This window comes from Grampus griseus (genome assembly GCF_964374135.1).
Source record: "Grampus griseus genome assembly, chromosome: 14".
In the NCBI taxonomy this organism is placed as follows: Eukaryota; Metazoa; Chordata; class Mammalia; order Artiodactyla; family Delphinidae; genus Grampus; species Grampus griseus.
The window spans coordinates 85,369,508-85,397,440 of record NC_139008.1 but is presented as its reverse complement, the minus strand read 5'-3'; the positions used below and the strand labels follow the sequence as shown (position 1 = coordinate 85,397,440).

General features: G+C 35.1%; 1 protein-coding gene across 1 annotated transcript in view; it reads left to right on the top strand.

The window, feature by feature from the left end:
* Window positions 1-18,014, top strand: part of SYCP2 (synaptonemal complex protein 2) — a gene marked incomplete at its 5' end in the record, with an annotated part of 58,096 nt that extends 40,082 nt beyond the window's left edge. Inside the window, 21 exon segments of the mRNA XM_082670756.1 lie at window positions 1,784-1,854; window positions 1,955-2,012; window positions 2,492-2,547; window positions 2,964-3,021; window positions 3,538-3,706; window positions 5,649-5,686; window positions 6,159-6,323; window positions 7,593-7,788; window positions 9,031-9,230; window positions 10,616-10,628; window positions 12,077-12,155; window positions 12,157-12,202; window positions 13,140-13,230; window positions 13,490-13,645; window positions 14,213-14,340; window positions 15,484-15,578; window positions 15,669-15,768; window positions 16,393-16,451; window positions 16,593-16,671; window positions 16,781-16,837; window positions 17,862-18,014. Of these exon segments, the coding sequence (XP_082526882.1) occupies window positions 1,784-1,854; window positions 1,955-2,012; window positions 2,492-2,547; window positions 2,964-3,021; window positions 3,538-3,706; window positions 5,649-5,686; window positions 6,159-6,323; window positions 7,593-7,788; window positions 9,031-9,230; window positions 10,616-10,628; window positions 12,077-12,155; window positions 12,157-12,202; window positions 13,140-13,230; window positions 13,490-13,645; window positions 14,213-14,340; window positions 15,484-15,578; window positions 15,669-15,768; window positions 16,393-16,451; window positions 16,593-16,671; window positions 16,781-16,837; window positions 17,862-17,936 (1,989 nt within the window). The 3' untranslated portion in view covers window positions 17,937-18,014.
* Window positions 18,015-27,933: the final 9,919 nt, after the last annotated feature.

The following is a 27,933-nucleotide window of genomic DNA, read 5'->3' as shown; positions in this document are numbered from 1 at the left end:
CCTCACAGTTATCTCCAGTTAATTTCAAGTTTTGAGCTTTACCTTCTGTAAGTTCCTCTTGAGTTTTCCCTCTCCTGCCTGTGCCAACTCCTATTTTTTTGAGTTCTAATTTCTAATCCCTGGGTTATTATAATATCCTTCATGTAATTCTTTTTGTCTCTAGTATTTTCTCTGTGCCAATCCATTCATTACATTCAATACTAGCTTTATTACTTTCCAAAGCACACAGCTTCAATCATGTCATTCTCTTATTGAGAATCCTTCTTTGGTCTCTGTTGCTTTTTGTTTGTTTTTAACATCTTTATTGGAGTATAATTGCTTTAGAGTGGTGTGTTAGTTTCTGCTTTATAACAGAGTGAATCAGCTGTACATATACATATATCCCCATATCTCCTCTCCCCCTTATTGAATTAAGTGGAGACTTAAGCTGGCTCCCTAGACCTCTTAAAAGTCTGTCTTATTTCCTAAAATTAGTTCCCTAGACATGTCTTATTTAGCTGAAACATAATAAATTGAGATTCCTTGAAGTGTCTTTCCTAAGTGTTTATTCTTTTTCTTCCCCCTTTGGAAAGAACTGCGAAGCGAGTCGCCAGGTTCTTTCACCCTCTTTTCTCCTTGTCAAAACTTTATTCCTCCTTGCAAGCCTTGCTTCAGAGTCTACCTTCTTTATGAAAGCTTTCTAAGGTGCCCTAACTCAAAATCCAAATGGGCAAGAATTCTGAATCTGTGCAATAATGTCTTTGTACCTTTTTATTAACTTTGCAGTTCTTTTTTTCTCTCTTCTGTTTTCTACTAGAATGCAACTATTTAGAATCATCTTTGTATCCTATATAAGTAAGACCTTCGTATCTTCTTTAATATCTGCTCATTTTTGGATCTTCAGTAAAACTTAGCAAACACTGGCATGCAAAAGATGAATTGAGCAAATGTATCTAAACAATGGTAAAAATCATTTTGGAAAGAACAAGTCAGATCAGTGATTAGAGGAGTAAAATATTGAAGGATAAACTTTTTGGAATAATGTAAACTATTTTATTATAAAACAGCCAAAAGAAATAATAAAATTGAAGATGAATCACAACTAAAATGAATATTTTAGTTTTAATATTTCCAACTTCCAGATATTAAATTAGACTTCTAATTATTTCTGATCAGTAATCAATCATTCAGTGGTATTTGTGTACTAATTATAGTTAAATTACTTTAATAACGTAATTACACACTTAAGTATGTTAAAATTTTATTTAACTTTTCTGCCTACTTTTTGATCAGATTGAATATACTTTGAGCAGTGGGCTATAGGAATAAATGTACACACATCTTTCCCTAATAATACTAGTTGATTGATACAATTTTGTCTCTTTCACATGAGATTTTACATAAACCTAGCCTCTCCTGAAATTGTTCTATTTAACAGTTTAAAGCAAATGAGATACTGGGGGGGAAAAGTAGAAGCATGATTGTTTTGTGATCCTAGAATCACTAAATTCAGCTTGTAGAATACCAGTGAGGTCATTTACCTATGTACAGTAATGTCAATAAATATTAAAGATATAAGGATCGTTTGTATTTGATTTGCAATACTTTCTATTATGTTCTCAGTTAACACTTAAGTCGTCAATATTTTTTAAAGTGTGGATGTTTATAAAGAAACTCACAAATGTGAAATTTATATTAATAGAAACACAACTAGATAATATATGAAAATTTAGTTGCATCTGTTATTTGTTTGACAAGTGATGTACAAGTTTGAATGGTTTTATGTAATTTCTTCTGTATTTAGGAAAAGGTTCAGAAAAAAAGTTATAGACAATTGAAGACTACTTTTGTTAATGTTACTGCTGAATGCCCATTGTAAGTAATTTTTCATAAATCTTAAAAGTTTTCTTCATATTTGAAGACAATAAATGTATTTGTTGTATAATGAAGTTAATATTTCTCTTCATTTTTACAGGAATGATGTTTACAATTTTAATTTGAATGGAGCTGATGAGCCTATTATAAAGCTTGGAGTAAGCCAGAAATCAGAATTTTGTATTTTGTACAAAATACTAAATTTTGTATTTAGTTATTCAGTATTTATTTTGTATTTACCATGCAGTTATTAGAGCATGTTTTCTAATTTCCATCCTCTTATAGATATGCTTTAAAATATTTTAACATATATTATTAAATTCTTCAAAATTTATTTGGTACCAACCTAGGTATTTTTGGTTTTCTTTCAAATCTTTTGGACTGAAGTAGAGAAAAATGAGTAACTGGGGCAACAAGAAATTCACTTTCTTTACTGATGCAACATATTTAATCTTATTTTGTTTTTAATATAGTTTATATTACTAGCTTTCTTCTTAAATATAAAAACATTTTAGTAAGATTAATTTTATTGTCACATCTTACATGAAGTTATAGAAACAAGATTTTTATGTTAATTTAATTGTTGTTTACCTTCTTTTAACACTAAAAATTTTTTTAATGCTTATTCAAAATGTAGATCCAAGAATTTCAAACTACAGCTAGAGAAACCTGCGTGGATAGTTCAGTGACATTGTAGGTATTTTTATTATAATTAGATGGATCAGTTTAAAATACAGTTTTCTCAGTTGTTCTTTTTCTTAAATATTTCCTCCCAGTTTGACATTTTAACATATCAAAAGAGAGAATAAAAATGCTGTCATAACTACTATTATTCTATTATTTTAGCATTTACTTCTAAAATTGATTTGCAGATTCTGTACACTTAATATTAGTTGTAAGCTGAAAGGACTTAGTCTTTTCTAGTCTTTTCATCTAACCTTGTTACTTTATAATTAACTGAGGTCAGAGAGAATAAGTGACTTGGCCACATTTATATAGGGACGTAGTAAAAGAGTTAAGGCAGAAAACCCAGGTCTAACTGTCCAGTTGCATGCTACCTTAAAAAAACAAGTAATTAAGATTTAAATTAATGCATATTTTTGTTTAAGGTTAGGTTTAAGGAATCATGATGAACTTGAACCTTCTCTCAAAACAAAAGATAAAAGAGTAAGTTATAATATCGTAATGTGTCTATTAAAATCAGTATTTCTTTTACTAATTTTTCAATGCCAAAGATTATCCCAGAACTGAAAAACAAAAATATTTGGATCACTTTTTTTTTTTTTTTTACTCTGGAGATTATCCATGTTCCTATTTTGACTTTTCCTATAGTGTCTGAGCTATTTGTAATCATCTAGTAATAGAAAATATGACAACCTTAGTTACTCTCTTCAATGGTATTAGGTTTTGTCTCTATGAAGTAAGCTGTTTTGATTTAACTTTTAATTAACAACATTGACAGCAAAATATAAATCTCAACCTCTGATCTGGGTTTCTGAGTGATTTTATTGGGTAGGTCCTTAATGCCAGATAGATGATTTAGTGTGCTAAAAAAATGAGAAGTTAGTTTTTCTGAGTTTTTTGGTGGGTTTTTTTATTTTTTGGTTTAACTTCCTTTGTATGACATATAATAAGCCAGATTCCTTCATCTATTACAAGGATTGTGTTTTTTTGTTTTTATAGACTGTAACTAATCACAAAAAGAAAAATCTCTTTAGTGATAGTGACACAGAATACAAATGTGATGACAGCAAGACTGATATTAGCTGGCTAAGAGAACCAAAATCAAAACCACAGCTAATAGACTACAGCAGAAATAAAACTGTGAAGAAACATAAAAGTGGGAAATCAAGTAAGAAATCACTTTTTAGAGAAATCTGTAAATGATTTTACCGTTTCAACTGTATGAAATACTTTGTTGGTTGATAAATGTGTTTTTGTTATGTAGATAGTGTTTATAATTACATACTCTTTTGAATAGGAAAAAAAGTATGAAAGTAAATACACCAAAATGCTACAGCGGTTTTTATTATTTTTGGTAATATGGTTATATTTAAATTTTTTTTTATTGGAATCTTTAGGGACACAAAATATGGTTTATCATAATCTTTGGTTCATGACACACACTCATCATTTCTCTACTCATGGCCTACTATTCAGTTATTTAGCTAATTATTGTGAGTAATGTATTAAGTACTTATGAACCCAGCACTGTAAACAAAATCAAAGCTTGGACAACACCCCACTCTCTGCTTTTTAGGAATTCATATAGATGCAATAAAAATTTATTGAAAGGAAAACAATTTTCTTACAGAAATATTTTTGCCAAAATCTTTTATAAAATGTTTTCCCAGCATAAGTCTTCTGCTTCTTGAAGTAGCTGGACAAGAAGAGTTTGAGGTATGCATTTTTGGCTAGACATAATGGCCATTTTCATAGCTTAGATAAATTTCAGTGTTTACTAAACCACAGAGATTTTATATATTCCATTTTTAAAAGAAGGTAACATAACTCTGAGCTTTTATATTTGTTTTAAGGAATCAGTTTTTATTTTCTTTCAGGATAAAAATAATTGTTAGTGACCTGTGGGAGTTGGGGGAAGGAACGATGGCTTAAAAAGAAGTAAAAATAGAGGAAATAGGAAATGAACTTTGGCGTGTGTTTAGAAATGAGGCTGAATCTTGAAAACAGATGAGAGTTCAATCATATACATGAGGAAGAGAAGTAATAGGATTATCATATATATGAGACAGTAGGAAATAGCATAGTGTACTTAGGAAGTGCAGTATCAGGGTAGTTGGAATGTAGATCAGACTTGTGGCAAAATGTTGAAAAATGTGGCTGGGTCTAGTCACAGTGTGTGGACTTTGAAGCAGTGTGTTATAAGCCAAGGAGAAACATGATAAGATTCACATACTCTCAGGGACCTTATAGTCTAGTAGGAAGATGTATAAGTAAAGACATTTATGACATGGGAAATTATTAAAGGTTAGAATACTGAAGTCAGTAAATACTCTTAAAATAGAACACTTCTGAGTGAATTGTTTTGTTTTTATGGTTGAATGACAGTGAGCCAATATGTACGAGCTGGTTTATTGCCAGGAAGACCTTGGATAATCCCAATTCATTATTATTTCCTTGGCTGGGATAAGCCCAGTTCTTAGGCTTCAGTGAATATTTAGAAAGAGGAAATTGTCCTGGAAATGCAAAAAAGGGAATAGGGACTGAAGCAACTCTTAATAATATGGGTAAATCTTAGAAACATAATGATGGGTGAAAAATAAACCAAATCATAGAATATTTCATATAATGTGATACTGTTTTACAAAGTTCATTATATTTTCTAGGGATATATATCTGTGAAGTAAAACTTTAAGAGCAAGTGACTAAGAAACAGATTTCAGGATAGCGGTGACCTTTTGGCAGAGGGGATATGGAGGATCGTGTAAGAGGGAGTACACAAAGTAGATTCAGTATTATTCCTAATCTGGTTCTTAGTGGAATGGTAGATTCATGGGTGTAACTTTATAATGTATGTTACATATTGTATGTTTAAAAGTGTATACTATAAAATAAAGGAGAATGGAAATTGGTAATTCATGTTGTACCAAACTATACTGTACAATTTATCAATGTCAGTTTAGTCTTATCTTGAAACTTAAAATTTTGAATGAATTTAAAGGTATATTCTTATTGTTTTTATGATTTTAACTTACATGCAGAAGTATTCTAACAAATTTTAATGGCAGTTCTTATCTGTTTGAAAAATTTAACCTTATTTTCTTGAATTGCAGGACCATCTTTGGAAAGGGGACAGCCAAGATCTAAAATGGTAAAACCAGGAAGTCTGTGTTCAAACATCCCTTTAAAATTATTTTTCTCCTTGTAATGAAAAAATATCATTTGTCCCCTAATTTTATCCTTGTTATCAGTTCCTTGTTTTCTATAATTGTTCCAAGCTTTGCACACTTACTTCTACCTTCTGCCTTTTTGAATCATGTTGACTTGTTTTAAGTCTATTTTATTCTGTGGTTGTAGGTATTTTTGATATCTTTTCCTTTCTCTCTCTCTTACTTTAGTTATGTAATATATATCAGGCCTCACAGAGCTTTAATGATAAGGATAAAAAGGTGATAAAGATATATTTGAAATGGAAAGATAAAATCCAGTCATTTTAAAAGTATTAATCAGGAATCTTTTTATTCCTACAAATATACAGATCTTGTCACAGTGCCAATTTTGTAGCAAATAGCTTGTATCTCAAAATATTGATCTAATATATTCAGGAATTTTTCTCCTAAAAGACACCCAACAAAAACATCACCAAAAAGGTAGATGAGACAGTTCCAGAGGGGAGAATGAGACTTCCACGACGAGCCGCAGAAACCAAAAAAAATTATAAAGATCTCTCAAATTCAGAATCAGAGAGTGAACAAGAATTTTCACATTCATTTAAAGAGATAGTAAAGGTAAATAGATACAATTCAGATTAATAGTTTCTAAAAGCCTTTTAAAATATTAAATATAGAATATATTTTTGTAAGAATGTCAGATTTATCTTGTCACTTCTTTTTATATGAGAAAACTTATATAACAATTCTAAAAATTGATCCTTAGGCAATATAATGTTAAAATTTATAATAAGTTGGCATTATTGTTACAAAAGAGATGTTTGACTCTAGTAAAATTATAACTTTAATATCTTTGAATTAGAGAAGTACTTGGTCTTTCCAAAATTATGCTTCAAGAAACTACAGACTGTTGGGAAGCTGTGGATCTTTTTCTTGAATGAAAGCAAAAATATTGGATCTGAGGTTCTTTCCATACCCTGCCCCACCTCTGTTCACCCCTGACTTCTAGAGAGATGAAGGAACTTACCCAAGGTCACACAGCTAGGAAAAGGTTAAAAAAAAAAAAAAAAAGATTTGAACTCAAAAGAGTCTGGCAGGTCTCTGATCATTACACTGTTCTCATTTTATTACTATTTTTTTTTGTTCTTTTTTGTTTTGTTTTGTTTTTTGTTTTTTTGTTCTCATTTTAAATCATTAAACCTCCATCGCCCTCTGTTATCTCTTACCTGGAAGAACTTAAGGACTTCATAACTTACCTCCACAGTTTCTTATCGCTTCCTACTTTAATTTACTATGGAAATAATTAGGTAAATCTTACCAAGCCACCTCTCATCTTACCTTCTTCAAAGGAAAACCCTAAAAATCTCCAAATAGACATTCAAAACACCGAAATACCTTTCCAAGCTTATTTTCTCACTTCCCCAGTATATACACAGAACTGTACCAGTCAAATAGAATAACCTGTGACTGCCAAACAAGAGCTGTGCTTCTCGCTACCTTTGCTCATATCAGTCGTCCTCCATACTCTCAGTATGTTCCCTTGCCATCTTCTTTTACAAACTCCTGAGCATGTTGAGTACCATGAAATCGGGGAATTCCTTCTGGTTTCCCTAAACTGGAAATCATCTTTTTTGAACCGTTATAGCATTTTATTTGTATCTATTAGGATATTTATTATAGTCTATAATATTTTCCTGTGAATTTGTCATATGCTTTCTTGTGTATTAGAAGGTCTTTCACTACTCATGTTGAGGCCCCTGTTATGCCTGTATGTAGTGATACAAGGCATTTAATAAATAATTCAATGTAATTTAATTAAATTGTTTTATGTGTCCAAGTATAAGTTATTTGTATTCGAGTATAATTGAAAGATATCAATACATTTAGGAGAAGATCCATTCCAGACGCAAAACCATGAAACTGCCAAAGAAACAGCAGAATCCCTTCACTGCCGAAACACAAGAGGATGTATCAAAAGAATGGAAAAACTCACCTCTACTGAAAGATACTATAAGAGATAATAACCTTGATCTATCTCCTGTAACTTTATCTGGGAGTCCGTCATCTATAGAAGTAATGAGATGTCAGTATCATTTTTTTCTTTTAGTTGAATGTTCAGTAACTTTCTTTTATAACTAATTATGTGAAAATACAATTTGAAGACTAATTTTGAGGGATATGTTTTAAGATTTTCAGTAGTCAAAACTTCATTTTTAAACTAGTTAATGCTAGTAACTTGGTCTTTGCTAAGCAGACTTGGGAACAATATTACTATGACACTGAAGTTTTACATGTTAGGAAGTTAAAGACCAAATGCTTCAATATAGAAAATATTTAATGTATACTTAAAAATTATAATGTGAAAGCTTGAATAAACACTTATGTTTTTAGCTCAAAATATATTTAATAAGAGGGAAATAATGATGGGGATTTCTATTTTCTCATTTTTACATTTCATTGACAAAATTCTCCAAGGAATATCATGGTCAATCTTTGGAGCTGTAGTGGATTATCTTCATAAACAACTGAAGTTTTGCTTTTATTTAAAAATAATTGGGAAAGAGAAAATTTATTCTTTGGAGCTCTGGCATATGTATATATTTTTCTAGTATAGAAACTATAAGAATAAGTTTCTACTTTTAGTATATTTTTCATTTCCCTTTATGGCTATTTTAAAGCATTTCTAAGTGTCTGTCATTTTAGCTAAAATTCAAGACCATTCAACACCAGTTAATGTACATTTCCTCTAAAGTAGCTACTTTGTTCTTTTCTAGAATATTTTCATAATGCTTGGGACCACTGTCATCTCAGATAAGCACACACTTAGAAGACAGATGCACATGCCCTGATTTGATTTGAAAACTGTCTGAGAATTCATTTATACTAAGACTTATTTCAGCCATGAATTTTCTCATCTATATATAAAGGATGTAGACCAGATGATTTCCCAAGCCATTTCTAACCATAAAATTCTGTGACTTTAATATATATCAGTACTGCTGTCAAAATTACTCAAGATAATAATTAGGTTGATCATTATAGTGCAGCCCATACTACAGATATTTGTGTTTGAAAATGTTTTGAAAGTTCTTATAGTTAAAATTTTGTTTTAAATTGAGACATTAATATTATTCAAAGTCTTATAAAAATATTTTACACTTAATTTTATCTTGATTTATTGAACATTTATCCTTTCTAAATACAGCTAAGATTTGAGGATTTGATAAATTACTGTATTTTTTAGAATTTAATAATACTATTTCTAAAGATGTCAGTGATTAACACCTGCCATCTCTTTTTGTTTGTGTTTTGTGAGGCAATATAGGTATAGAGAAAATAACAGAAAGGGATTTTTCTCAGGACTATGGCTGTATAACAAAATCAGTATCACCTTATCCAAAAATTTCATCACCTGAATCCTTAAACAGTGGAGATGGAAGTCCAGTAAAGTCACCCAAGAACAGTGAGAAGAATTTACTATGTACAAGAGAAAGTTGCTCACCAATTCCACGATCATTCTTTTTGGTAAGGAAATAATGTATATATATTTTTTCCTTTATTAGATATACCTGAAGGGAGTAAATCATTTGCCTCTAATCTTAATCAAATGTACAGTGCTTGTCTATTTAAGGTTTTGAGTTTGGTCTGGGGGAGAGAAGGAACCTACCAATAAGTAAAACAGCCTCAGTGAACTAACAGACTGATACACACAGGAGAAAGATGTAGTGGTATGAGAAGTACAGAGTACTGATAAGAATTCTGTGATAGGAACAGTCACTTCCAAAGAGGTACTGCTTATTTGTCTACATGTCAGAACTACATTTCCTAGATTGGAACAGGCTTATTCCTGCAACACAGGCGCTTCTTTCCGGTTTCACCATAACTCGAAGTCTGTAACCTTTTAGTTACTAAATCACAAGTTGGCAAAGCAAACTGACAAAGAATATAGTTGAAAACAGTATGACTATAGCATTTGCTTTACAGATTTGTAAAGGAACTTTAATAGTTAAATGGCATGAATATTAACGTAATGGTATATTGAAATTCAAGTCTTTATTCTGCCGCTCATTTATTATATGTACCATTTCTTATTAATAAAATACATACATATGCTCAAAAGTCTTTTAAAAAGGTATTAGAGAAAGGAATCAATTATGGGTCAAAGTGAGGGAGTGTAGATAAAAATATAATGTCTATGAGGAGTAGTTTGTAGTTTGAATTCTGCTTTTTTTTTTTTTTTTAAGTTGTTTGTACTTTGGTACCAGTTTACAAAACCCACCTCACCTCCTTGGCTTGGGCTGTATAGAAGGCTTAATTTGGAGAATTTTGAAGTAGTGATAAAGCTACAGAACTGATTGCCAAACAGAATCTTATATGAAGCCTTCAGTGTGCCAAACATAAAAATAAAAATGCAGTTATGCTATTTAAAGCAGATGGGTCTAAACTGTCGCCTACACACCTCCCTCCCTCTCTGATAACCCCCCAAAAGCACCTTTGCAAGACTCTTAATTTCTACAGACCACAATTTGAAACCATTTCCCACTAGACCATCATCCCATGGTCCTTTCTCAGTATTGCTCTGTCATCCCTCCTTTCCTTGAATCCTTTCTCCCTTTAGTATCCCATCTTGCAAATCTCAACACCTTAGGTCATCCCCACCCACCTACTTTGATGCTATCTGTGCTAGATGGAATTTTAATTGTAACATATTCATTGGCTGGACATTTACAGGAGACACTGTGTTTCCCATTTACTGTTGACTCTTAATTAGGTATTGGAAATTTGCTATATAAATTAGTTGTACCAGCTTACACTCTCCAACAATGCTATGTGATAGTGCCCATTTTTCTACAGTTTTTTGCCCATCTGATGAGTGTAAAGTGTGTCTGACTTTAATTTGCATTTTTCAGATTAACAGCATCAGTGAGTATTTTCATCTTTTTTGGCCACTTTGTAAATTGTGTTTTTTCTAATTTTTAAATTGCATAGTTTGATTTTTCCTATAAATTTGTAGGAGTTCTTACTATATTCTGGAGATTAATTCTTTATTGGTTATATACAATGCAGACGTTCTTTTTCTAGTATGTAGCGGTCTTTCACTTAGTTAAATCAAAATGTGATGTAATGAAATTTACCAATCTTTTGTTCTTCAAGAAATCCTTCCCTCAGTTATTGTCATAAAAATATTTTCCTTTCTTGTACAAATGTTAGTTTTAACTTTGAGGTTTTCCATCTTCCTAGGCTTCCTCTTTGCATATGGATAGTGAATTAGTGCCACATCATGCATTGGATACCCCTCCTTTCTCCATCATTTGTGATGCCAGTTTGGTCACAGCCTTGGCAACCACATGGGTCAGCTGTTTGGCCAGTAGAATACAGAACAGTGCCTATCTTCGAGCTAATACAACATTGCTTCAATTAGTGTAGTTTTATGCTTACAGGGGTTTCACCACCCCCATCCTCACCCTCATCTCATTCTGCTTCTAAATTCTCTTGGCCCTATACTTGTCCAATAAAATTTAGAATTAGTTTGTGTAAGGGAAGAATTGCCATTTCCCAGTATCGTTACTGAGATTTCTCATCGACATATTTCATTTTTCTACTTTTTGGTCTTATTTCCAACAAAGTTGTGTCAAATCTTCCACAAAGAAAGTTGTACTTCTGCAGTGTTTTATGGGCCTTTTTCTTTACTGTATGTAAAAAAAAAAACTTTAAAACAATTGTTTTCTGGATTTTTAACTTTCTGCTTTTGTGTAGAAACACTATTGATTTTTATATGTCCCCACACCCTTGGCAAATTCTCTCATAATCGCCTGCCTAGATTCTCCTGTATTTTGAATATAGATAATCATAAACTGTTTTTTATGGTAATTTTTGCATTTTCTCTTCCAGTCCTTATACTGCATGGTCTTTTCATTTTTAAGGTTACTATGACCTGTAGAGCAGTGCTAAATAGATACCATGCTAGCATGCATGCTTATCGATAGTTTTTGGTAGATACTTGTTATCAGATTAAAGTTCTAATTGTTTAAGTGCCTTTTTTTCAGTTATGAATGGGTGTTGAGTTTTAGTAGGGAATGAGTTACTCCCTCAAAATTTAAGTAGTTTGGTTTAATGTTGTTGTGTTTTTCTTACTTTAGTTTTCTAACTTCCTTTGGGTTTCTGTGTGTCTTGTTCATTCATAGCCCAGTTAAGAATAATACCATTGTGAATAGAAACAATGTAAATTCTGTGGTACAGTTGGCCCTCCATATCCATTGGTTCCACACCTGTGGACTCAACCAACTGTGGATCACTATTTTATATATGGGACGGTAGCACCAGTGGATTTTGGTATTTGTAAGGGTCCCGGAACCGAATCGGCCCCGCAGATACTGAGGGAGGAGTGTACTTATACAGGAAATACAAAAATTGCAACAGCTATTCAGATGTAAGCAGTTACAGTTCAGAAAAAATTTATGGAAATTGAACCTCCACATATGAAAATCATATTTGAAGCAAAAGAGGGGTATATATGGTAGTGTATCCATCAAGCTTTCCTTATACTAAGTTGGTTCTTATAAGAATCAGATTACGGGCCTTTAATAATAGTTATAATAATTTAGTATTTTTCAATGGTTATTATCTGAAAATATGATGTTTAAAATATGTAGGATGGTTTGATCATAGAAAAAGAGTTGAAATTTTTAAAATGAGATGGTCTTAAATAGGCTATCACTGCTAAACCACTGACATATTTATAATTAGGACTTTCTGGTTTCATGATCATACAGGAATTTGGGTGAGCTTTTTTTCCACTATAGAAGTCCACCAATCCATCAACAAAAATATTTTAATAACCTATAAAATACAGAATGTTAAGATAGAATTTTACAGCTTGGAGTGGGCTGGGTTTTGACCTGGACCTAAGTGGATAGGTTGGTATATATACAGACTGACTGGAGAAGCAGCAGTAACCTAAGTACAGAAAGGCTACCGGAAGTGGACATGCATTTTCATAAAACAGCAAAAAGACTAATGTGACTGTAACAACAAACTTGTGTATTGAAACAGTAAGACATAAGGTTAGAGGACAAAGATATGGCTTAAAGATACAGCTTGAAAGAACTAGTTTAGACTTTTCTTTTCTATGGCTTCGCATTTCTTGACTCAAATAAAGAAATCAAAATCCTAATAAGGAAGAACTGAAAAGTAGGAGTAGTTTAAAAAAGCCAGCTCAAAACTATTGCTGTAATTTAAGATTGAGGTTAACATAAGAATTTAGGTAAATGCATGGTAGTGTGAGACATAAAAAGGTATAGAAACAAAACAATCTGAAAAAAAAGAATTGATAGCATTTGCAATTTACTGTCTTTAGAGTTTGAGAAAGATGGTCAAAGGTGAATCCAAGAGTAATTACAGAATATTTTTTCCTATTTCTGATACATACTTTAGGAAAGTCATTCAGCATCTCCATTATCCATGTCTAGTGAAGGAAGAGGGAAAATATGGTGTGGCATGTCCTATGACTCCACTCATGTATCAGGTTTGTAGTCAAAGACTTGCTTTTTAAAAAACATGTTAATCACCAAAATACTGCTGTAAAATTTCATCTGAGGAAATTATATATTTTAAGTCAATTTAGTTAATGTTAAAATGAAAGTAAATACAATAGAATTTAATGCACAGTTACCTAAAACTATACAGATAATGGAAACAAAGGCCTTTTTTATAAAAGCAAGTATATATTAGGTATTTGTAATTAAGATTGTAGCACTGTTAATTACTTTTTAACTGTTTCTAAGGCCCTACACAACATCTTAGTCGCAAACGAATGTACATAGAAGACAATCTAAGTAATCCTGGTGAAGCAGAATTGGAAGAAGAAGAAGAAGAAAGAGCAAACTTGCTTCCCAAGAAAGTGTCTAAAGCAGAAGGTGCAGATCATCACACTTGGAAAGGTAGGGAGAGCAAATGCCTATGTCAAAATGCATTTATTTTTGAAAATGGTTTCTTAGATCTTGAGTGGTTCTACTCACAAAACAAATTCCTTTGTAAAGATAACTTTGTATAAATCCAAGAAGGATAATGCTTTATCACAAAGTTCACTTTACCTGAATAATGTTATAGTAAGGGTCTTTTTACTCATAAATCTCCCTTATCATTCTATCACTGATTACCACAGACAAGTTTTACTAGAGTATGAATTTACTGATAGATGAGTGTGTCACTAAATACTTGGGTTAATAATGTAGTAGTTAAGAACTAGTTTTTTTTAAAAATCAGTCCAAGTATGTTCTATTTTAATGTTACTGTTTCTGCCTTAATTCCCATGCTAGAAGGTTTTTTTAGTTAAGTCAAAATAATATTTTAAATGAAAAATATAGTAGTCTGTCTTTGATTTTATAATCCTTAGATTACATATAGAATCTAAAAATAAGATAGATTTGTTCGCAGCCTCATGACAAATAATGCTGAATTTATAACAATGCATATCTTAATTTTGGCTGATTGTCTTCATTTTTTAGTGTCTGAAAGTTTATCTCCATTATCAACAAATGACTTTTGTATTCCTGGGGAGAACTGGGAAACTGAAATTTCAGGTATAGGGACGATGTGTGAGGAGTTCAATACAGAATTTAGGAGGAAAGTTCATGTGAGTTGTCATTCTTTAAATTATGATTTATATTTGCACCCAATAACATGACAATATGGCACACTTTCTACTAGACTGTCAGTTTGACCCTTTGGCAACAAAACACTTCTTCGTGAACTCACCTTTCCTCACGTACTGGTGAAAAATTGGAATGATTCCTAGGCGAAAAGCCTTATTATCTCATGAGCCCAGTTCCTTTTCTAAAATCTGTGCATTACTTGTATTCTTTCTTTTTCTATGGGTTCTCTTTGTCCTATTTTCCTTTTCAGTTTAACATTTTGAGTCTTCTGTGAATTTTCTTTTTTTTTTCTGAACGATTTTCTTTTCATGCCTAGTCTTTTTAATACATTCTTTAATCTCCACAGCAGTGACTGCTTGTTGAGGGTACTATATTAAAGTATAGAGGATGAGCAGCCTCAGAGAAATCCATTTCACACTGTTTGTTTCACCAGTTCTGTACCTACATATCCTTAGTTACTGAGGTTCCAACGAGGTGATGTTTACAAAAACACTTTCTAAAATAACTTTTAATTATTATTGTTTTCTCCACCTATCTCTTTTTCTCACATGCCTATATTTAGAGTAGGCAGTTCTTTTTGCCCTCCTGTTAAGATATTTTTCTGCACAGGTTATCAGCCCTATCTCTTCTTTGCCTTTTTCATCTCTTCATGGGTAAAATCTGAAATTATTTAAGATTCTGTATATTTCTTTTGTTTTGATTTGATTTATCCAAGGTCAGTCTCATCTAAACAGAGAAGCCCTGATTCATATATTCTGTTACACATCTGTGACTAGCTGCGAATATATGTTTTTATGAAAAATGGTAATAACTTGGAGTGTGGCTCTTATGCTGTGTTCCTGAAGAGAATTATAATCACTAGCATTTTTGTAAATGTAGAATGGCATGTACTTAGGAAAATAATCACCAATCCCAGCCCTCACTCAGCCTTCCTGGTGGAACTAGGCCCTGCTCTGAGCTTATTTATTAACACTTCAGTTGGGATCACTGAGTTTTTAATTTTTCACTTTTCTAAGTTCTTCTTAGGTATTTATATTTCATGGAAAAGGCTTTGGCCTTAATATAGTCTTGGTTAGATTATTATGTTGTAAAGATTTTTCAAGTTAAAAATGAGTATTTTTCAGATCCGCCACAAAATGATGGATTATTTTACTAAACAGTCTTGGAAAACGGCTCAACAACATATAAAAACAGTGGACCATCAGATTCAGGAGTATAGGTCTGTGCTAAAAATCCCTTCTGAAATATTCTAAGTGCTGTGCTATAAGTGCTATCATTAAAAAAAAATCTCATTTTGTTTCTTTAATAGGATCAAAAAACTTGACAAATTCCAACTCATCATCATAGAGGAGCTGGAGAATTTTGAAAAAGATTCACAGTCTTTAAAAGATTTGGAGAAGGAATTTGTGGTTTGTGCTTTTAAGAGTTTAAAAATAATTTTAAAACCTCATTTTTAAAGAGCTACACTCAGGAAAACTTCTGTTAACCTTCTGCTTGTAGACCACACCATAAATGTTTTTGTTTTTTAGAACATAACTTAATCTTAGATTTTTAGTTAGTTTCATATACATACACTAAAAATACAGACTTAAGTTTATGATGCGGGGGAGGGATAAATTGGGAATTTGGGATTAACAGATACACACTACTATATATAAAATGGATTAACAACAAAGACCTACTATATAGCACAGGGAACTATATTCAATATCTTGTAAGAATCTGAAAAACAATATATATATATGTATGTATAACTGAATCACTTTGCTGTACATCTGAAACACTGTAAATCAACTATACTTCAGTAAATATATATATAAAGTTTATGATGAATACCTTCGATAATAAAGGAGAAAGTCTGAAAGAGTTTGCTTTCAATTTTTTTTTTAGCCGAAAGAGTATAGGACATCTGCAATATTCTTAGCATATAGCCAAGTTTTTAAAATTAGGAATAATATAACTATAGTAAATTCTCTTAAGTTTTAATTTTTAGTCATAATTTACTATAATCAGTTTTGTATTTTGAAATTTAGGGCTTTTGGGAAAAGGTATTTCAGAAGTTCAGTGCCTATCATAAAAGTGAACAGCAGAGGTTAGTATGACATTCTTAATGATTAGAATCTATAACGTTAGATTTTATTATAGTTTAAAATTAAAATTATATATACTATATTATAGCAATTTAATTTGTTAACTAAAATACAAAGGTAACTTTCATTATTCTATTTGTTAGACTTCACCTTTTAAAAGCTTCATTGGAAAAGAATGTCTTCTACAACACTGATTATGAAGAAACTATTTTTACATCTGAGGTATAAATTTTATATTTTTATATATAATCTCAATATTAGTCAGTCTAACTTGTCTTTTTGCTGTGAAAATTTTATAGTAAATTTCATGGGGGAAATTATTTATTCACAGATGTGTTTGATGAAAGAAAACATGAAAATGCTGCAAGACAGACTTCTTAAGGAAATGGTAAATCAGCTATCTAGTTTGGGTTTTTCAAATGGAATGATCAGTCATGCTTTTATATATTTAAATGGGAAATTCTTCCACAGGTTTTTCTTCTGTCTTTTTGGATTGAGAGAAGCCAGTTTTAGCCCCACTGGGGTTTAGTTCTTTAAGTTTTTAAAATTAAAATGGGAGCAAATTTACAGTAGAAAAATAGGGGTGATTTAAATGAGTCCGTTTCCTAAGAAAAGATGGATTTAGAAATTTAAAAATAAGCTAGAAGCATGATTTCTTTGTATGCATCTAAGTACGATGCACTGCAACAGTCCTGATGTGTCTTCTGAAGTCCTGTGTCAGGCACAACTACCCAGAAAGAACTATTGTCTACTTGGACAAGACTTCATTTCCTTAGATTTGGGGATTAAAGTAGCTGGCTTTCCAAAGGTCTAGTAGACCAGCAACTGCAATCAGGGGTTGGGGAGGGGGGAAGGTGTCTAAAGGTACTTCTCCAAGTGAACATGCCTTTGGTGTTTTCTCAAAGGTGGAGGCATTTCTATATGTATTTTAGTACTAATCTTTGATACAGGATATTTTAATACAGGATATTTTAATACACTTTTATTAAATTTTAATAGAACCAGTATGCTGATATATAGCAGAGGATCAGGATGTGTGGCTAAGCCAGTTCAGCTTAAAGCGCATAAGCTAACTAACTAGACTGATTCTTGCTGAAGTTCTTCTCCAGACTAGACTATAGATTTAATATTTAAAGGAAGAAAGTAAAAAATAAATTTCATTGATTTGGGGTTTAAAAGATGAGGTCTTCTCGCAACTGATCATCTAAATTCATCTAAATATATCAGTAATAAGCACATAATTCTGTAGAGATCTAGGAATGGACCCTGGTGAACTGGATAGAATGAACACTGATACATAATATCTTTATTCATAGTATCTAATATCTTGATTTTTTTTTACTGTTTTATTAGATTTTAAAGTTTCACTGTAAAACTACCAGTGTGATTTTTTTTTTTCTTCTTGGCCATAGCAAGAAGAGCAGCTTCTTAATGTGCGCAGAGGATTGATGTCATTATTCATGGCTCATGAAAGAAACAATGTGTGATGTCTAGTTGTTATCAACAAGTTTTATCCAGTTATTCCTTTGTGTGTATAGCTGGGGAATACCAGAGTAGCTCTACAAAGAAAATACATGTCACCCAGGCAAGAGTACCTTTGTAGGAACCTCTAAATTCAAAGAAATGTCCTCTAATGGATGAGAAAGAACCTACAGTCACTATAACATGACTCTTGAGACCCAAAGACTTTTGTCTGTACAATACTATTTTTTTTAGAAAGCTTTGGGAAACCAATCAGTAAAAGAAATTGGCTTGTTTTTATAGTAATATTTGCAGGAGACAAATATTGCCAAGTTAGCTATACTCATAAACTAATAAACTAAAATTATCATATAAAATATATTTTAAAAGTCAAGTCTGAACTAAAGTATTATTAAAATTTACTAGTTCAGAATATACTACAAGTAATAAAAATTTAGTGATGCATAGAAGGGGGAGGAGTCTGATTTAAAATGCTTCCCTGAGTGTAAATCACTACTTTCAGCACACTGTTGGAGAGTATATTTATTCAGTTATGGCTCCATTGTATTAGAAGGCACTAACTAGCCTAAAATAGTTAACATGTCTATCTAGAATTAAAATGGTATTAACTCGCAGCAGGCTGTTTTGACAAGTACTTTTTAAGCCCTAGTGTTCATTGTAATAATATATTTTGCTAGATTAATGTATAAAAATGAATATACATTTATTTGCTTTAATTATATAATAAAGTTGAAATAAATGCTGTCACTGGGATTTTATACAATTATTTTACTTTATAAGTCATTTTCCTGTTTTATGAACATTGGATCAAGCAAAATATCCTCCAAGCAATCAGACATCTGAAGTGTACCACCACGCAGCCTCACTCACTGTGGCACTTACCTGCTTCATGGTAGCAGAGTATTTGGATATTACCGGTATTTAAATACAGTGGTACAGGCTGCTTAGTCTAGATAAGCAAAGGAAGACCCTTCACATCTTAGCTTTATCCCATTGCTAGCATCACCTAAGATTTACTGATTGATTGATATGGTAGCAGGGATTCTATGTCAAGAAACAGTGACAGGTCTGCTGTAATATTAACTACTACTCAGGAGTTGAAACTCCATGTTGCCCTGTGAGACTTCTTTAGAATCAATCCCATCGTGACACACATCCTTGTTTGCCTCATCCTTGGCCAGACTTCCAAGACTCCTAAATAATACATTATACTAATTCCTATACTGTGCTGTATGTGTAATCCTACCCAGGTTCCTACTTCCTCCCAGCTCTTTAAACCATTCTGCTGTGACCCTGTCATGACCATAGTTGTGCCCTGAATCTCAACTTCAAACATCATCACCCCAGCCTGCTTTCTAGAGTAGTCCTAGGCTGTTCACTCCACCACTCCTCTGCTATTGCCTGTTAGTTACCCTTCTTGTCTGTCCTTCTTTCCTTACCGATTCTAGAGTCCTTAGTCCAAAATAAGTCTCTTGCCCTCTCTCCTCTCCTCAACTTTATCCACTAGTTCATACCCCTCATTCCACAACCTGAACATCACTTGAGAAGTATAATCAAGGTTTAAATTTATGACTACATATTTCTTTTTTTTTTTTTTTTTTTGCGGTACGCAGGCCTCTCACTGTTGTGGCCTCTCCCGTTGCAGAGCACAGGCTCCGGACGCGCAGGCTCAGCAGCCATGGCTCATAGGCCCAGCCGCTCCGCGGCATGTGGGATCTTCCCAGACCGGGGCACGAACCCGTGTCCCCTGCATCGGCAGGCGGACTCTCCACCACTGTGCCACCAGGGAAGCCCTATGACTACCTCTTTCAAGTGGCTACACAGCATTGCTCAGTAATCCTTATTCTGCCCTGTTCAACTGCCTTCACCATGTTTCCAGAGTATTACTGTATATCAGTACCTCCTTAATTCTTTACCTTTTAGGGGATGGACTTACCTCATACTTTCCTCATCTTTTCTCCCTAAAATCTAACATGTTACCTGCATCAATACTGGCATTTCTGATTTCTCACATGTTCCAATGGCAGAATAGCCTCATTAGTTCAGGACAGTCTAATACCCCTGGCTAGTGCTCTGAATCCTGTTGTCTGACTTCTCTCTACTGATGTGTATAGCCCACACTTATTTTTATTTATTTTTATTTTTTAAAAAGGACTTTGACAACAAGTTCCTCTTTAACTGCTGCCCTCCCTATGTAATTCTCTACTCACCCTCACACAGAACGTATCAAAAGAATTTTCGCGAGTTACTATCTCAACCCACTTCTTATTTGCCCCTTACCTACCTCCCCTCAGTCCAGCTTCTGTCCCTACAATTTCACTGAGATAGCTTTTATCAAAATCACCAGTTATTTTACCAAATCTTATCTCTGTGTACTTCTCACGCAGCTTCTCAGTACCATTCCACAGTTAAAAACCCCCTTGGCTGGCACATATTTTCCACCCTTTCTTGGCTTATTTCTGGCTTCCCTTAATAGGGGGCTCAATCCTAGTCTATCACTTCAATCTATACCTTCTCCTTAGGTAATTTCATCTTTGTATTGATGACTTCCAAATGTAGAAACATGCTGACCTTCACTTTGGACATTATAATGTCATATACACTACTTTATTGATAGTTTTAATAAACATCTCAATTCTCCAAACAACTCGATTTCTCTCTCAGCAGCAGTCCCTCTCACCACCAGAGAAAAGAAAAAATAAACCTGTCCTTCCATCTCAGTAAATGTCACTTTTATCCACCCAACTATTCAAGCCAAAACCTAGAAGTAATTCCTGATTGCTCCGTTTCTTTTGGCCGGTTAATCAGTCAACAAGTCCTGCAGATTGTACTGCCAAAAATATGTTCTACATATGTATACTTTCTGTCACTTCCACTGTCACTACCTTTGACAGTGTCAACATCATTTCTCACATAGACAATTTCAACAGCCTCCTAAATTGCTTTCCAGTGTTCATACTTGCCTTTTTACAACGCTTTATGCACTTAGCAGCCAATATGTTCTTGCTAAATCATAAATCATACCATGCTTCTGACTCCGTATGTAAAACTCTCCAGTGAAAATACATTCTTAACCAATGGGTCAAAGAAGAAATCACAAAGGAGATTAGAAAATACTTGGGGACAAATGAAAATGCAACACATTCAAAGCAGTGCTCAGAGAAATTTACAGCTGTACATTTATATACATTAAAAATGAAGAAAGATCTCAAATTAATAACCTAACTTTATAACTTTAAAGAACTAGGAAAAGACCAAACTACACCCAAAGCTGTCAGAAGGAAGGAAATAATAGATATTAGAGTTTTTTTAAAAAAGAATAGAAAACAGAAAATAAATAAAACCAAAAGCTGATTCTTTGAAAGTTCTTCATTAAGTCTTAGTGATGCAAACACAGACAGCTGAGTGGGTCTTTTATCTCCTGCCAGGACCCTGACTGACACCCCAGATGACACAGAGCCTGCCTGCCCTGCCCACTTTTCTCTCCTCACAGCCTCCTTAGGGAGACTGAGCTATTATGTCCATCCCACACATCATGACTCTTCCTTTGCCAGGCTGAGGCCCCCTCCTCCCTCCCAGAACCATCTTTGCCAGTCTTATGGCTAATAAAGACCTGGGTTTTACCTGCACCTCTCCTCCCTCTGCCCTCGCTCCAAGAGATGAGACAGATCACTTCTCAGTCAGCAAGTAGGCGACACCCGTGGGCACACACATGGTGGGAGGCATAGGCATGGCTCCGAGCTGGCTGCCTTCCCTTCACTCACCCCCAGGGCTCCAACCAGGAGTCCTGTCTGGAAGCTGGAACTGGCCAAGGGCCACTTGAGTGGGACAGGGAGAAGAAAAGGAAGGCCTGGGGTGAGGAGAGGGAGGTACTTGCTCTGAGACTGGGTCCTCTCTAGACCTTTGCCCTCTTCCCCCACCATCGCCTCCCTTTGGTTGAACAGCCCTGAACCATGGGGTCAATATTGTCGGCAGCCCAAGGCCAAGTTTGCACAAAACCCATGTGTCCTTTGGGAAACGTGATGTCAGTGTTCGCGTGTAACCCCCTCCTATCTAGGTCTGAGGTCCTTGGAAATGGAACCCTAAAAGGAGAAAATCTGGAAGACACCTCCTGGAGTACTGCAAATCTGAGCCATGGGGCTTCATGAGCAAACTTATGGAAGTTATTATCCCAACTTTGACTTGAGGAAGTCATCTAAGCAGAGAATCTAAGGAAGTCTTTTGGTGGCTCTGCCTCCCCCCACTTCCACCGCTGTCTCCCACCCCCAATTCCCCCCTCCCCCAGATCTAACCTCCCTCCCTCCCTCCCTCCAACTACAGCTTCAGTCCCCAGGGCCAAGACTAAGGTGACAAATGAGGCACTTGCCTTGGGGGCAGAATTTTAAGGGGATGCCAAAAAATTCATCAGTCAAGATAAATAATATCTTAATGCAATATTTTAAGAAATCAAAATCAATGCCAAAAATCCAAGATGAACAAAATAGCAAATTTTAAAATAAACTAAATTTAGAAAGGGGGAAAAAAGTTGATTCTTTGAAAAGATCAAGAAAATTGATAAAACATTAGTTAGACTGCCTAAGAGCAACAGAAGACTAAACTTTCTAAAATCAGAAATGAAAATTGGGAATATTACTACTGACCTTACAAAAACAGGATTACAAGAGAATTATGAACGACTGTATGCCAACAAATTAGACAGCTTGTATGAAATGGATGAATTCTTAGAAACACTAACTACCAAAACTGATTCAAGAAGAAACAGAAAATCTGAAGACTTACAACAAGTAAAGAGATTTAATCAGTAATCAAAAACCTCCCAGCAAAGAATTCTACCGAACATTTAAAGAAGAATTAATACCAGTCCTTCTCAAATGCTTCCAGAAAACAGAAGAGGGAACATTCCTAACTCATTCTATGAGGCCAGCAATACCTTGCTACCAAAGTCAGATAAAGACGTCACAAGAAAATTACAGACCAATATCCCTTATGAATATAAGTGTAAAATCTTCAACGAAATACTAGCAAACTGAATCCAGAAGCATATTAAAAGGAGTATATTTAATGAAGGAGTTGAAAGATCTGAACACTGAAAACTACAAAACATTATTGAAAGAAAGAAGACCTAAGTAAGTGGAAAAGACATCCCATGGTCATCCCATCCGACTGCAAGACTTAACACTGTTAAATGGCAATACTCTCTCAAGCACTCTACACAGTTAATGCAATCCCTACCAAAATTCCAAGCCCTTTCTGCAGAAATGAAAAAGCCAATCCTAAAGATCACACAGAAATGGAAGGGACCCAACATCGCAAAACAACGTTGATAGAAGAATGATAAAGTTGGAGGACTCACAGTTCCCAATTTCATACTTACTACAAAGCTAAATTAAAACAGTATGGTACCTACAGAAGGGTAGACATAACAGAGCAATGAAATAGAATTGAGAGTCTAGCAAAAATCCTATTCATCTATGGTCAGTTGAGTTTCAAGGTGGTGCCTGGAAACCTTGGCAAGGGTGCCAAGACCACTTGGTGGAGAAATAATAGTCTCTTCAACCAATGGTTATGGGACAACTGGATAGCCACATGCCAAACAATAAAACTGGACTCATCCACCTCACCTTACACCATATATAAAAATTAACGTTAAATGGATCAAAAACCTAAAAGTAAGAGCTAAAACTATAAAACCCGTAGGAAAAAAACATAGTAAATCTTCATGACCTTGGATTTGGCAATGGATTCTTAGATATGACACCAAAAACACCAGCAACAGAAAAAAAATGTAATTTGGACTTCATCAAAATATTTTTTTAAAAAAGGACTTTTGTGCATCAAAGAATACTTTCATGAAAGGAAAAAAGAACAACCTACAGAATGGGAGAAAATATTTGCAAATCATATATCTCATTAGGGTCTAGTATCCAAAATATACAAAAAATACTTACAGCTCAACAACAAAATGACAATCTGATTAAAATATATGGGCAAAGGACTGGATAAACAGTTCTCCAGAGAAGACATACCAATGTCCAACAAACACATGAACATATACTGAGCATCATTAGTCATTAGGAAAATGGAAGTCAAAACCATAATGAGATCCCAACTTTATACCCGCTAGGATGGTTAGAATCAAAAAAACAGAAAGTAAGTGTTGGCAAGGATGTGCAGGAATTGGAACGCTTGTGCATTTCTGGGGGAATGTAGAATAATGCAGCCACTCTGGAAAACAATTTGGTGGTTCCTCAAAAAGTTAAGCAAGGGGGCTTCCCTGGTGGTGCAGTGGTTAAGAATCCGCCTGCCAATTCAGGGGACACTGGTTCGATCCCTGGTCTGGGAAGATCCCAGATGCCATGGAGCAACTAAGCCCATGCGCCACAACTACTGAGCCTGCGCTCTAGAGCCTGCGAGCCACAACTACTGAGCCTGGGCGCCACAACTACTGAAGCCCGCACGCCTAGGGCCTGTGCTCTGCAACAAGAGAAGCTACTGCAATGAGAAGCCCGCGCATCGCAACAAAGAGTAGCCCCTGCTCGCCGCAACTAGAGAAAGCCCGTGCACAGCAATGAAGAAGCCAGTGCAGCCAAAAATAAAATAAATTTTTTAAAAGAAGAAAAATTGTACAATTAAAAAAAATTAGACAAGGAATTATCATATGACTCAGCAATTCCACTCTTAGTTATATACCCAAAAGGATTGAAAACAGATACTTAACAAATACTTTTGTAAAAGAATGTCCACAATAGCACTATTCACAATAGCTAAAAGGTGGAAACAGCCCAAATGGCCATCAGATATTTTTCAGCCGTAAGAGGAAGGAAGTATTGATTAATGTTAGTGTGAATGAATCTCAAAAGCATTAGGCTAAGTGAAAGAAAATAGACACAAAAGGTCACATATGATTCAATTTACATGTAATATCCAGGAATTATAAATTCATAGAATCAGAAAGCAGGTTAGTGTTTGGTAAGGGGAGAACGAGGAGTAGCTACCTAAAGGGCATGGGGTCTTCTTCGGGTGTGATGAAAATGTTCTGGAACTAGACAGAAGTGGTGGCCGTATGACTTTGTGAATGTCTTAGATGCCACTGAACTGTATTCTTTAACACTGTTAGTTTCATGTTATCTCCTTTTCACCTGAATTAAAAAACAACAACAAAGAACCTCTCCAGAGGTTTTCTGTGCCCGTAAAACCCAACCTTTATATCATGGCCTAAAAGGCCGTACATGAGCTAGCCTCTGCCTCTTTCTTCACTCTTATTTCCTACTCCTTTCTTCTTGTACAGTATACTTCAAAAATTCTATGGGGACAGGAACCTTGTCTACCTTGTTCATCACTATTTCCAGAACCTAAAAAGAGTGCCTGGAAAAGCAGGCTTGCACAGTGTGAATAAGTGAGTGAACAGATGTAGTGTTTCTAGGGAGGAATTTGCTAAGTACAGAGAGGGCCAATGTGCCTCCTAAAACTCTTCAGATCCTCAGATCCCGTATAATGTTGGTATTTCTATTAAAATTGATAAAGTATTAGTCAACCAGCCATATGAGCCATCTATCATGTGACATGTACTGTGCTCAGCTCTATATACAAAGGTAAGAAATGAACCCTCTCCTTGTACTTAAAAATGGTATCTATCTGTTTTTAAAGCGGTCATGTAGAATCATATGGATTTCTTTTTTATTGGCACCTTTGAAGAATTGTGTAGGCAAATCAGAGGTACACAGGCTGCATTACCAAAGACGATGTCGTATTTGTAATGGTTAGTTTCTGTTTTTTAAAAACATATTAGGTCACGGGGCTTCCCTGGTGGCGCAGTGGTTGAGAGTCTGCCTACTGATGCAGGGGACACGGGTTCATGCCCCGGTCTGGGAGGATCCCACGTGCCACGGAGCGGCTGGGCCCGTGAGCCATGGCCGCTGAGCCTGTGCGTCCAGAGCCTGTGCTCCGCAACAGGAGAGGCCACAACAGTGAGGGGCCCGCGTACCGCAAAAAACAAAACAAAAAACAAAAGAACATATTAGGTCAAAAGAGCCAATGGAAATATTCTAAAACAACATCTAGAGGGAAATAACTCAATATTTTTTTCAGGAATACAAATGTGTTGAATGAGATCTGTATGTTGTACTATCTTGAACTGTAGATAATATAATTTTGGTTTATGCTGTGATAGCAATAATTTGAAATAAACTGAAGTTGGAGCAGTGTGCTTCACTGTCACACTAATGACACATGTGCCTTTAATACCAACAGGGCCTGTGTTAGTTTTACCTAACTTGATGTGCATTCTACGCACGTCAAATAACTACTGTGAGTGTGAGCTTATGAGTCTGAAATTTGTAACAGATTTATTAAAATTTCAAGCTTATTTACAAACAAAATTAACTGTTTGTTCTGTGTAATTCAACATTTTCTATTATATATTTATTTAAAAGTTAAAAAAAGTTTTTAGACCAGGAGTTGGCAAACTCTTTTTTAAAGGGCTATACAGTAAATGTTTTAGGTCAAAAAGGTAAATTTGAGGGTATCATGTAGGTACTTGTTTAAACATGTCAAATGTAACCTTTTAAAAATGTAACAATTCTGGGGCAGGAGACGCTAAGGCTGCTGCTGCCGCCACCAACGGGCCTGTGTGCGAGCACGTCACTATCCACACCCCTCTTCCGGGGAGCCTGTGCAGCCCGCCACTGCCAGGTTCCTGGGATCCAGGGACAACTTCCCCGGGAGAACACACGGCGGGCCTCAGGCTGGTGCAACGTCACGCCGGCCTCAGGCCCGCCCCGCACGCCGTGCCCCTCCCTCCCCCCCGGGCTGAGTGCGCCAGAGCCCCCAAATCAGCGGTTCCTTTAACCCCGTCCTGTGTGAGCAAAAACAGACGCCCTCCGGCGACCTACACGCAGAGAGGGGCCAAATCCAAAGCTGAGCCGCTGGGAGCTGTGAGAACAAAGAAGAGAAAGGGAAATCTCTCCCAGCAGCCTCAGAAGCAGCGGATTAAAGCTCCACAATCAACTTCATGTACCCTGCATCTGTGGAATACCTGCATAGACAACAAATCATCCCAAATTGAGGAGGTGGACTTTGAGAGCAAGATCTATGACTTTTTCCTCTTTTCCTCTTTTTCCGTGTGGATGAAAGGCTCTTGGAGCTGCAGCCAGGAGTCAGTGCTGTGCCTCGGAGGGGGGAGAGCCAACTTCAGGACACTGGTCCACAAGAGACCTCCCAGCTCCACATAATACATAATATCAAACGGGGAAAATCTCCCAGAGATCTCCATCTCAACACCAGCACCCAGCTTCACTCAACGACCAGCAAGATACAGTGCTGGACAACCTATGCCAAACAACTAGCAAGACAGAAACACAACCCCACCCATTAGCAGAGAGGCTGCCTAAAATCATAGTAAGTCCACAGACACCCCAAAACACACCACCAGCTGTGGACCTGCCCACTAGAGAGACAAGATCCAGCCTCATCCACCAGAACACAGGCACTAGTCCCCTCCACCAGGAAGCCTACACAACCCACTGAACCAACCTTAGCCACTGGGGACAGACATCAAAAACAACGAGAACTACGAACCTGCAGCATGCAAAAAGGAGACCCCAAACACAGTAAGATAGCAAAATGAGAAGACAGAAAAACACACAGCAGAAGAAGGAGCAAAATAAAAATGCACCAGACCTAACAAATGAAGAGGAAATAGGCGTCTACCTGAAAAAGAATTCAGAATAATGATAGTAAGGATGATCCAAAATCTTGGATATAGAATGGACAAAATGCAAGAAACAGTTAACAAGGACCTAGAAGAACTACATATGAAACAAACCATGATAAACAACACAATAAATGAAATGAAAAAGACTCTAGATGGGATCAATAGCAGAATAACTGAGGCAGAAGAACAGATAAGTGACCTGGGAGATAAAATAGTGGAAATAACTACTGCAGAGCAGAATAAAGAAAAAAGAATGAAAAGAACTAAGGACAGTCTCAGAGACCTCTGGG